The sequence below is a fragment of the Actinia tenebrosa genome, unplaced genomic scaffold (genome assembly GCF_029948245.1).
Source record: "Actinia tenebrosa isolate PJP-AT-01 unplaced genomic scaffold, QUT_ActTen_1.0 PGA_scaffold1__47_contigs__length_23844297, whole genome shotgun sequence".
Lineage (NCBI taxonomy): Eukaryota > Metazoa > Cnidaria > Anthozoa > Actiniaria > Actiniidae > Actinia > Actinia tenebrosa.
Genome location: NW_028292578.1, coordinates 2,089,057 through 2,100,986, shown reverse-complemented (window position 1 = coordinate 2,100,986; position 11,930 = coordinate 2,089,057). Strand labels below are relative to the sequence as shown.

Genomic DNA, 11,930 nt, shown 5'->3' with positions numbered 1-11,930 from the left:
CTCATTCACGTGATTAGAATTCCTCGAATGACTGATCAGCCAATCAGTGCGTTCTTAGAACAATACTCGTCATATCTGGTAACAGAGTGTAAATCAGGGATAAAAAATAAAAAAAAGTTCATCGGTTTACTCTGGAAAATATCTATTTCGCCGTCACTTTACCCGCTCTTACATCCTTCCTTGAAAAGCTTCACTCGTTTTTAAAGGATAAAGTAGAAAGCCATTCGTAGATTGGAGGTTATTGCAGGACGTATCGATAGCAGAAATAAACTTGGGAGGCAGAGGGTAATTCATTAATTAAGCTTATTAGCAATAATAGTCACGCTCGTAAAAGAATCGTCAATTCTCTCTCACGCAAGGATGGCTCTCAAATCCTTCTCTAAAGCTTCCTATAATTATGGAGAACACTTAGGACCTAAGAGACTTGAATTCACTGGTTAGAAAAGATATTAAATCTAATTTAACAAAGCGCGCAGTAGTTTGCATGACTTCACACATTGTACAAGGTACGTTTGCGTGACTTCCGCTGCACTTGAGTTGCGACGGTATTATCATCCATGTCATTTCTGTTACGTCAAATGTCAGAGCCATATTTACCATATATGTACAAACCATCTCTTTATGGGGACTTTATCGATTATCTTTAAATAGCGATATTTAAGATTTTTATACTTTAAATTAGCTCTCTCACATCCATTCTTAGAAAACAAAGATGATATTTTTAAAATCGCGGATATATTGATTTCGAGACCGCATTTTTGGGGAATTTTAAATATGTAAGGGTATTAGTGGGATGTAGTGTTTACAATCCGGTCAAGATTGCTGATGTTTGACTCAATCATCGAATTACTAAAACTTCATATTGGAATACTTATTTCTCATTCTTATTGCGCAAATAGGATAAAAAGCTCAGCTAGATTTATGTTCAACGTACGTTCGTCGCTTGTCTTTCTTTTCATTTCTTTTGATTTTCTCATAACTAAATGAATGTTAAGAGTCAATAGAAGGAAAAAAAACACAGTATCCTAGTGTAGTTTCCTATTGTGGTTGGTTGCTTTTGAAGATTCAGGATATTCGCATGCCGTAACTTCGATGCGTTGACAAGGTGGAGCTGATTGCTTGTCCGACTAGCAATCGTTAGTAGTGTTTATATATATCTTGACGGGTGGTCTTTACCTATCTGCATTCAATGACCTGGAAACTGAAATCCGGGCACTCAAGCTATACAAATAATATTGTACCAAACTTCCAATGTTCAAATTTCAAATGTTGTTTGAAGAACGTTTTGATGGGACAGAAATGATGAAATTTGTATGTCGTTTCGTTCCGGTCCGGAAATGATAAATTTTCCTGTCCGTCATTCTAGTCACATGCACTTAAACTCATTCCATCATAAGTTAACGTACTGTTAGATCAACAAAAACAATAATTGGGTGGCAGTGATGAAGTCACGTCTGATCATTGCTTTGTTTCTACAATTATAAGGTAGGGCATACTCTGAAACACAATAATTTATTACTCACAGGATTTAGCTTGGGTAGGCTAAATGGAAGGTGTGGTAGCTATAGTGGGGTGCATTGGGGGGCGGCGGTGGGGGGAGGGGAATTGGGGGTTTCATATTCAAGTGGCTGACCATGCATTTTTTGGTTATTAACAGCAGGGTTCAATGATGTACTATGACATGACTCTTGTAGAGGTAAGTCAGTGATAGAGTTACGGATAAAGTGGGATACTTTCTGCTTTACTGAAGTCAAGTCGACTGAACAATATTCTTTAGTTTCGAGTGCATGAACATTTGGGTATGATTGACATCATAACATTGAAGGGGGAGTGGGGAGGTTGAGATGTAGGTGGGTAGTTTAACAGAGTTTTATTGGCAGTTTAGGACTTCAAGAAGTCCTCAGAAAAGGCTTCAGTCAGGTATTACTGCTGACCATTTCCGGCGCTTGGATTTTTAATTGACGGACCTTTGCGCATGTGTGCGTCCGGTGCGTAGTGATATAAACTAAAAAGAAAAACAAGAGCTTAAATGAATGCAAATACATGCTTCTGGCTATTCTTACGGTTTCATTCCACGAAAATTAGAGAATAATATAGTTTTCAATATTTGCAATGTTCTCCCAGACTTGAGACTCATGTTTCAGAATTCTCATATCGTATTGTTTCCGTAGTGTAGTGGTTATCACGTGCGCTTCACACGCGCAAGGTCCTGGGTTCGATCCCCAGTGGAAACAGTGCTGATTTTTTTTTTCTCTTATGAATTTTTACTAATTTTTGTAATGAGCAGGATTGAAAATTTTAAGTTTTTTCCCCAACATACCTACACAAACTATATCACTTTAGTCAAATCTAACTAGCAGTCTATCATCCATGCTGCATTCTGATTGGATGAGCTACTAGTAGGCTATAAGTAATAGTCTACTAGTTTATAGCAAAAAGTGTCAGCTTTGAAAGCCAAAAAATTGAAGTCTCGCTGCATTAGTTCCCCATTCTGTCCTGGGGGTTTGATAGACCTTGGATTGGGCGTAACATCTTCTCATTCCAGACTACATGTCATTCCCTAGAGTATCATTTTTCTGTTTAATGGTTGCGCTCGATTGCACATGAGAAGACACATGAATATGGATACAACTCAAACAAAGAATCTTATTCTCAAGGGAATGACATGTGGTCTGAAATGTTAAGACATTAAACCAGAGCCAAAGAGGTATATTTACTAGTGCATTAGCAACAGACCCAAGTGACCTTACTTTGAGCTTTTTTTTATTTTTATTTTAAGAATTGTTACGAATTTTTTTTGTCAATGCACCTTCTTCCAAGACAACAAATTGCTACATCCTGCCCTGAATGTCTCGTTCAAATCTGGCATCAAAATCATGCAACTTATCATGCAACATTGTTTCTTGCAAATTACAGAGCAAAAGATTCTCTCTGCTCTTGTCAACAATGACAAATTCATTGTTACGAGTGGAGTAGTAATAGAAGCAACATTTGCTAGAGCAAATGCAGTTATAGCAAGTATTAGTCACTAAGTAGCTACTACTTGTCAGTATCAACTTTGTTTTTACTTCATGGTTTTACTGCATGCACTCTAGCAGTTCAAACTTCTATTTTTTGTTACACTGCCAAGGCAAGAGAAAATCGCACCATATATCTCACACAACCAAAACAGTAGTAACATTTTGAAACAAAAATTATGTTACAGCATATAAACATGATATCACAAGCAAATCTAAAATTCCAAACTATGGAAACATCTTTAGAAATGCTGGTTATTCATTAGACTGCATCATATCTGGAATTCTTTTTTCGAAGAAAATTCTGGATGTGAGGCAGGCTAGTTATTCATAAATAAATTGAAAGAGTTATGGTGTGGACAAACTAACTGGGACCATTTAGAAAATTAAGAGATGAGATTCATACAGTTTGGTATGGGATTTGCCATCATCTATACAGCAATGAATTTTCCAAATAATTTAATTTCAAGGTTTAATCCTTTCCTCTAAAAAAGATATTACTACAAGAAAAGTGCAGACATATTTATAACTTTGCCGCTGTGACAAAGTAGGTTTTAGTGGACGTCAATCAAGACATTTCCATGACATTCCATAGCTATATGCACTTGAAAACGTTCTGTTTTGTGACAATGTTATGAAAACACTTTGACTGACTTCAAACCAAAACCCTGTTTTGTTATGGTGGCAAAAATTGTATGATTTCTTTAGCATGTGTGATTAGAAAATGTGGTATGTTGGAATGCATTATTCTTATCTTCTACATGTAGCTATTCCATATATCGATATGTCACAGAAATTGTATCTGCATTGTAAGTTAATTACTGTTTAGGCTGCATTCATAATGTAGTGCAGGGGGGAGGGAGGGCAGGTAAAAATTTGAAATGTCCAGAATAATTCTTAACACCCCCCTTAAAGTCATGCAAAAAAATATGATCCCCCCTTAGCAAGGCTTGTAGCTTCTTCCAAAAATTGTGCATCCCTCCCCCATTTTTCTGATAAAAATTTGCCCATCCCCCCTTTTTGCTACCAAAATTTTGCACCTGCCCCCCTCTAGCTGCCATACATTATGAACGCAGCCTTATAAAAAGGTTAAAATGATCATGTTGTGTTGTGCTGTTCAATTTTTTGTTTCCTTTTGTCTTGCTTTCACTTTTGTCCTGTTCATCGACCTTGATCATGGCAAGTGGTTTTGATCCTTTAGTAACAGCGTGTCCTGCAAGCTCATGTTCGATCTTTGAGTTTATAGCTTTTTGTAAAGACTGTAATAAACAAAAATTGACAAACTACATTCCATACTTGTTTCGTTTTGAAATATATCAATTTCTAAGCATCCTAACCTAACCCAGGGCTGTCAACTATCCCGGATAAACCCGGAGTCTCCAGATTTTGGACCATATCTCCCGATCTCCAGATTAGAGTCTCAAATCTCCCGGAGAATCGCAGAAGCTGACCATATCTTGTGAGACTCGACTTTCACAACCATAAAATTCCAATTACTTTGTGTTGTTTGTGTTATTTTACATCGCTAACAAAATCAAAACATTCCTCATAAACTGTTATCGTAAGCAGGCCATTGAAACTATAAGTGATAATCTGATTGGTCAGAAATAAACCAATCACATCAAATGTTACAAAGTGAATGATGTCTTTTCGCGCGCTTTTTTCCGCTGTGATGTCATGTCCCTTCCCTATCAATTCTCCAGATTTGAATATCTTGGGGGTTGACAGCCTTGCTAACCATGGCAGTAAATGACCACAGTACAGACTACAGTGTAAAAAAAGAAAAAAAGAAAATAGCCATACCTTTTTCAACATTGCTGCTTTTATGTGCCTCTTTTTCTTTGGAGCAATTGACTTTGCTATTAAGAAATGGAAAGTAATATCTTATTAGAAAGTGTTAATCGTATATATATGAAGCTATATACAATGGAATCTTGCCAAACATTATCTATCTACATCTATCTAATTCGTCTTGATTAAAAACAGTTTATTACAGCTGTGGGACACAAACTATGTTAAATGAATAGAGTACCTCCTTTCCTAGGTCCAGAGGCTTTCTTGGAGGAGTTCTTTTGAGGCTTTTTGCCACCTTTCTTCTTGATCTGTCCTTGTGCCATGCTGTTTGATCAATGTTCCTTTTCTCTCGCTCAGCTGGTCAGCGGGAAACATAAACAACTCGACTCAGGCTGTTTTACTGTCTTTTGTTTTCCACTAGGGAGGGGTCAGTATAGAAAATTGAAATCGTCGTTTCCTAATTTTAAATTATAATAACTAGTCATTCAAAATTGTTTTTTTTAGATTTTAATTAAAACTGAAATGTTTTCTCTTGATTCATTGATTTGAAATATGATTGTTCTGGAATTTTGAAAATTATAACAAAATTCCTCCTACAGTCCCTCCCCCTGATAAATAATCCTTAGTTATTCATGTTGGTTAGGCGCCATATTTGAGAAGGAAACAAGAAACGATTTATGCTTTCTTCTATCATTTCGCATCTAAGAGTGAAAAGTCCTCAACGAATTTAATTAGAATTCGTTTTTTTTTTTTGTCAAAAATGTTTAATATTTAGTTATCATGGTGGTACTTCGGGGAATCTAGGCTTTTTGTCGTTATTTCTTTCTATCGGTAAAGGATGTCTATGCAGAGAGAGTTGAGCTCTTTTGCACTGTCTCCTCAATACATCCACAAACTCACAAAGGCTGGATATGTGGTTGTAGAAGACCTAAAAGGAGTGAGCCCGACTCAACTAAGTGATGGTAAGTGGGGGAAATGAGATTTTTTCATCAATTATTTTATGTTGGCTTGACATATTTTTCTGAGAATAAATTTACCTTATGCATTCGTTTATTGATTGGACAGTCAGCTTATATACGTTGAAAATTTAGTGTTACTTAATACTAATAGTAAAAGTTTTTAAAGAACATTTATACTGATTGCACAACCATAAATCAAAGTGTTTATTTGAAAAAACTGATAGAAATCAAAATTACCAGAGAAGAAGCACTTAGTATTCTTCAGACATTGCGAAGATCCCCATCTATATCAGAAAATGGTTCTCCGCCAAATACCATCTCCAGCCCAAGAAGTAGAAGTGCCTTGGAAATGTTACAGCAAGAGCAAAATGCAAGTTGTGTTGTAACGTTCTGTGAACGCTTGGATGACATGCTTGGTGGAGGGGTGCCTACTGGAAAAATTACTGAGTTTTGTGGAGCCCCTGGCATTGGGAAGACACAGATTGGGTAAACAAACCTTTATGTTTTAATTTTCTTAACTTAGGAACTTAAGATTTTCAAAATTTATGATGGCAATTTCAACCGGAAGTGTAATTAACTTCTTTAGGGTTTTGTGCCTTCAAAGTCTGTCTTCCCTAGCCTGTGGAGGTGTTGACTTTACTGGCAATGTTTTGAATGAAATTTCCAATGAACAGAACCCCAAAGAGAAATTATTTACACTTGCAGTTGCCATGGATTTTGTCCCTTTTTACCACCGGGGAAGAGGAGGGGAGGGAAGAGGAGGGGAGGGAAGAGGAGGGGAGGGAAGAGGAAGGGAGGGAAGGGAGGGGAGGGGAAGGAGGGGAAGGGAGGGGAGGAGAGGAAAGGGGAGGGAAACAGAGGGGAGGGAGAGGGAGAGGGGTAATGTTCCAGTTTCATCTTAAGAGTTTCCTGCCATATCCACAGGAAACCCAAATTAATTAATGAAATCTGGCACTGAGATAGAAGGTGCAAAACAGTAGCTTGTAGTCATATCAAAAGGAAAACTATTACCACCATTTTTATTATCTTTCAAAAAAGTTTTTAAAAAATGTAGTTTTTTGGGGTTGTTCCCACATCCCTCCTTTACCCCTCGCCATACAATTGGCAGGGGCTGATCCAGGATTTTGTTCAGGGAGGGTTGCTGTGCACAAAGTTAACCCAGGGAGGGGTGCACCCCTTAGAATCTCAGGGAAAAAAACAGTATTGGTTGTTTTCGAAGTAGGGGCACAAGGTGGAACCAGGGAGGGGTGCGCATTTCCTGCACCCCTCCCCTGGATCTGCCCCTGATTGGTGTAATTCTAATCAAGGGAAGATTTGGTGGCTATCTTTATTATATAAGTGTGACAATGAAAAGAAGAGGCAAAGGCATGGTTAACAATAATGGGTAACATACTATCCTAACTGATAAAAGGACTTTTTATTTATTTATTATTATTTTTTATTTAAACATATTTTATTGAAACATTAACCCCAAGAGCGTAACGCTCATCGAGGGGGTCTATGTCTTAATTATATTACAAATATATAGTTATAGTTATGTGGATGAAAGAAAATATATACATATAGGAACAACAAATATAAAAGAACTAATGATGTCATCCTTGAAGTTCCTTTTCCTTACCATACATTTAGAATGCAGCTTGCTGTTGATGTTCAGATTCCAGAAGAGTTTGGAGGTGTTGATGGAGCAGCTGTTTATATTGGTTAGTTACATCTACTGTATGGTGTTTTGATTGATAAAAATATAGAATCAAATAAACTTGTGTGGACTACCCTAAGAGGAAGTAGATGTTCTGTACTACATTAGTGCAGTAAAGCTTAATAAAGGATGATGGTAGCTTTATAAACTTTTTACTGTAATTTCAGTTCCTGAATGCACTACATTTCTTTTTTTAAACAGATACAGAAGGAAGTTTCATAGTGGACAGAGTTGTTGATATTGCTTCAGCTGCTATCAAGCACCTGGAAAATGTTACAGAGTCAGCAGACCTGGATGAATCTGGTAAATACAATTAGATTAATTTGAATTGACAAAAGGAGTAATAAGGCTTTGCAGAAGCAGTTATTTTCTTAATTCCTGTTCTGAATTCCCCTTGCAAAACTAAAATATACCTCTTTACCTTGAGCGTAATGTTTTCCCATTTTACATCAGAACATGAGAACTTCTTCAAGACACATGAAAATGCATACCAGAAGAAAGAATCTTCTCAAGAGAATTACACATGGTCTAAAATTGGAAAACCATTATGCCCAGTGTAAAGAGGTCTATGCTACCTTAAGAAATCTAGAGCTTATGAGAGACAAGTTAAATATTGGGAAGAGTGGAGTAGAGGGAAAAGAAATATGGGAACGGATGTGAACATTTATTTTTCCCCTTTCTAAATCTTCCCTAATCCCTTCCCACCGATTGGGGTTTGAAAAAAAAGCACTACACAATTTGATAGGGAACTATAAATCAACGCAGGGTAATTTTCATCCAGGCTCTTTCTAGATTAAATTAGAATTTAGAAAATCGTTTTTGCGGGTCTTGTGTCAACCAATCAACATAGTCTGGAAAAGAGCTTGGTAATAACGACTAGCCCTTTTTTTCTGATTTGGTATCCTAGAAAGAAATCTACAAATTGAATCTCTCAAGGATTTCCAAGTAGAGAAAATCTTGTCACGCATTTACATTTTTCGATGTCATGAGTACATTCAGCTAGTTGCTCTTTCTCATCTTCTACCAGAATTCCTGAAAGAACATCCTAAGGTAAATTTCGTAACTTTTTTTTTAATTTTTCAATAATACGCCATTCTCTCGATGAGGACACGGGTCAATGGCACACTATAATTGTCGGTTTTCATTCACTTATTCAGATACTCATTTTAAATCCACAAAGAAATTTTCTATATTTTTTTGATTAAAGCCTTGTTCTAAATAGCGACGAAAGCCGATGTAATCTTAAGCGCAAGCGCAAGCCAACGCAAGAAAAATAAAATCTTCCTTTTTTTGCGCTTGCGTCGCTTCTTTCCATAGTGAGAACCTGAAGTTGCCTCTGCTTGCTTCGCCAGTGAGAACCATGCTTAACTGATCATATATTTCCCTGAAACAGGTGAAGTTGATCGTGGTAGACAGCATTGCATTTCACTTCCGTCATGACTTTGAAGACATGGGTCTAAGAACACGTCTCTTGAATGGACTTGCGCAGACCTTCATCAGATTGGCATGTGAAAACCAGTTAGCTGTAAGTGGCACTTTTTCGTGTTTTTGCCCCCCTCCCCCCACTCCCCAAAGGATTCCAAGCGCGACATATTTTCTCATTTGTAGTTTTTGTTTTTAAAGGTTGTTTTGATGAACCAGATGACAACTCGAGTACGTCAGAATCAAATCGGCCAATCACATCTCATACCAGCTTTAGGTAAGACTTTTAAAGGCATTGGTCACTTTGCATGCGCCAAATTATCTTTGGTCTGCAGTTGACAAACAATCAAACAAAACGACGACCAGATATAACATAGTAGCGGCAGCTATATCTGTATCCCCGCCCATCTTAACAAGAACGAAACCATCTTAACACCAGGCCCGTTTCGAGTTCTTTCAGAAAAGTGGGGTGCGTTTGGAAAAACAAAACATCGGCTAAGATAACGATAGCTTTTATTGCATGTTTTTGTTAGCTATATGTTACAAAAATACGCAAAAACTCTCCACCTCCCCAGCCTACGGGCCTGCACACCAACGACTACGACTCCCAACGACCTCAGCATCAGTGAACAGTACTTCATTTACACTGCTATTTTTATGGTGTTTGAAAAAGAAGCATGATATTGAAATAGCTTCAAGTTCTTCAAATGCAACAATCTCACTAACATTTCATCAATGACACTACTATTTTTTCTTGTGTTTAAAAATGAAGCATAACGATGAAATGGCTCCCTTTTCTTCATGTTTCTTTATAACAGCAAAATTAGTAAAAACATGCACGGGTGGGAACGGCACTAGATCCATCTCTGCAACTTCAAGAACAGCAATTAAATCACAGTAACAAAAGAACCAAAAAACCCAAACAGACAAACAAACCAACAAAACAAGGCAAAAAAAATAAATAAATAAAAAGCAAACGGCAAACAAACGAAATCAACAGAGGAAACCTTATTGGGTGGCGTAGTGGTTTACCGTTCACCTCTCACCACTGTGGTCCAACGCCAGGTTCGAACCCCGGCTCAGACTGGATCATATGTGAGTTGCGGTTTGTTTGATGTATTGTTCTCTCCCTTTTCTCCGGGTTCTCCGGTTTCCTCCCTCCGTAAAAAATCAACATGTGAGTTAAGTGTTGTATGTTGTAAGTATAGAATGTAGTGCTAGTGCGTGTGGAGGGAACCTCACGGAAGAGCCCCGTAAGGGGAGTGGTGGTTATAAAGTATGTGTCATTCTTCTAGCATGCCACCAGTAGCTAGTAGTACACTAATCGGTGACAATATATTTACCAAGTCAGTTCTTTCTTCTGTTTTGTTACTAAAGGTGAAAGTTGGGGCCATGCTAGTACTATACGAATCGTGCTTTACTGGGAAAACAAGCAGAGGTATGATATCGCAGAAGGATTCTGTCCTTGTTTCCCCCCTTTTAATTCCTGCCCCATCCACTATGGAGGCACTCGAGTTTCTGTGACTTCCTACAAGGTCCTCAGCTCTTCAATATAAAAAATAAGAGCTATTTATGTTGTATTTTCTACTTAGACTCGCGACTTTGTATAAATCACCCACAAAGCAAGAAATGACTGTCCCCTTCCAAGTTACAGTAAGTGACAAAAAGCAAAAAGAATTATATATTTTAAATGTTAGATATGTTCACTTATTCGTAGATTTGGGTCTTTAGGACGGAATACAAATTCTGTATTTTCCATCTTCTTTCAACTATGCCCTATACCACTAATACTACAGTTCCGTTCAGTGACCATGACTAGTACTAATAGTTCCAAGTCGATGTTGGAGCAATCTCGTTCCCAGAGCCTGCGTTTCTTCTGACCTAAGGCGAAGAACGAGGAACGAGAACGTTCTTCGCCGCAGGCCAGAAGAAACGCAGGCTCTGGGTACGAGATTGATGTTCGAGTTGCCGCGAACTATAGTTAATCATGCGCGGCAGCTCTAGCCTCGGCTTGGAATTGTTATTCGTGGTAACTGAACTCAAACACCCATCTATACTTCCTCACCCTAGCCAAATCCGTTGAGAAAAATCGTTCGCGCACTATAATTTATAACCTTCCAATCCTTTCAAGTCTATCGATACCTTGAAACAATTAAACCTCTGGGCTGACTCAAACGGTAACTTACAGATCGAAACCCTGAAACCAGTAACTCACAGATCGAAAGCTCGAAACCACTTCTGGGCTGATCAAAACCAGGACACGACTAACTCACAGATCGAAACCCTAATACAACCTCTGGGCTGATCAAAGCCAGGCCAACTTACCGATTGCATCCATTTAGCATCCATTCCCCAGTTGTTACTGATACAGAGTCCATGAATTGTTTCAATAGTCCAGTGGAATACGCGATTTGTGGGACCCCACAGAAGATATCAACAACAATAATGACGAGGCCAAATCAACAGGAAAACCAGCTGAGTACAACGAAGACGAGAAGCCATTCATTAATACCACTCAACCCTCCGATGATATGGCGAATGAAAATGAGAACATTCTTGATGAATCACGAGGAAACACTCAGTCGAGAAAAAGAACTTTTGATGAAATAGATTTATGATTTTTCTATTTAGAAGTTCATAATTTCAAACATTGACGAAGACAAAAGAGATATATTTTGATAACTTAATTTCGAAATATTTGACTAACTCTAAATGAATTTAATGTAGGGTTGGTTCTGGCTTGTACTTGTAGAAGTCAGTTTTTAATGCTGTAAAGTTGGATTTTGTATAGTTGATTTATTTTGTAAAATATATCATGTGTTTTGTAAAATATCTACCCTTATTTAATTTTTGCGAACCCCGAAACGACTAATCTCGTTTCCAGAGGCCTTTATAGTTACGGTATTAAATATATACAGCGCTCAAAAGTCACCGGTTTTATAAACTGCGTTGCCGGCAGACCGCAGTCCGCAGACCGCCGGCAACGCAGGCTATCGCGCGGTCTTGCTTTTTGGCTCGATTCGACTATCGGAAATAACG

The 11,930-nt window shown here is 37.9% G+C and overlaps 2 protein-coding genes and 1 non-coding gene across 4 annotated transcripts; 2 read left to right on the top strand and 1 right to left on the bottom strand.

Annotated features, from left to right (window-relative positions):
- The first annotated feature begins 2,161 nt into the window (after positions 1-2,161).
- Positions 2,162-2,234, top strand: Trnav-cac (transfer RNA valine (anticodon CAC)). The gene has a single exon. It is a non-coding gene; the product is annotated as a tRNA-Val (tRNA).
- A 1,241-nt stretch (positions 2,235-3,475) lies between these two features.
- LOC116297761 (leydig cell tumor 10 kDa protein homolog) lies at positions 3,476-5,189 on the bottom strand. The gene is made up of 3 exons (XM_031706049.2): positions 5,050-5,189; positions 4,821-4,876; positions 3,476-4,276 (listed from the first exon to the last, which is right to left on the bottom strand). The coding sequence occupies exons 1-3, from the start codon at positions 5,132-5,134 to the stop codon at positions 4,082-4,084; spliced, it is 336 nt and encodes a 111-aa protein (XP_031561909.2). The 5' UTR covers positions 5,135-5,189; the 3' UTR covers positions 3,476-4,081.
- A 270-nt stretch (positions 5,190-5,459) lies between these two features.
- Positions 5,460-11,695, top strand: LOC116297745 (DNA repair protein RAD51 homolog 3). 2 transcript variants are annotated; one of them, XM_089032144.1, is made up of 10 exons: positions 5,460-5,773; positions 5,995-6,256; positions 7,403-7,473; positions 7,671-7,772; positions 8,497-8,519; positions 8,863-8,994; positions 9,093-9,168; positions 10,269-10,329; positions 10,484-10,544; positions 11,285-11,695. In XM_089032144.1, exons 1-10 carry the CDS (start codon positions 5,650-5,652, stop codon positions 11,507-11,509), a joined length of 1,137 nt encoding a protein of 378 aa, XP_088888270.1. In that variant the 5' UTR covers positions 5,460-5,649; the 3' UTR covers positions 11,510-11,695. The 2 variants fall into 2 exon arrangements, with proteins under 2 accessions (XP_088888270.1, XP_088888269.1); XM_089032143.1 differs by having other exon boundaries at positions 8,377-8,519.
- Positions 11,696-11,930: the final 235 nt, after the last annotated feature.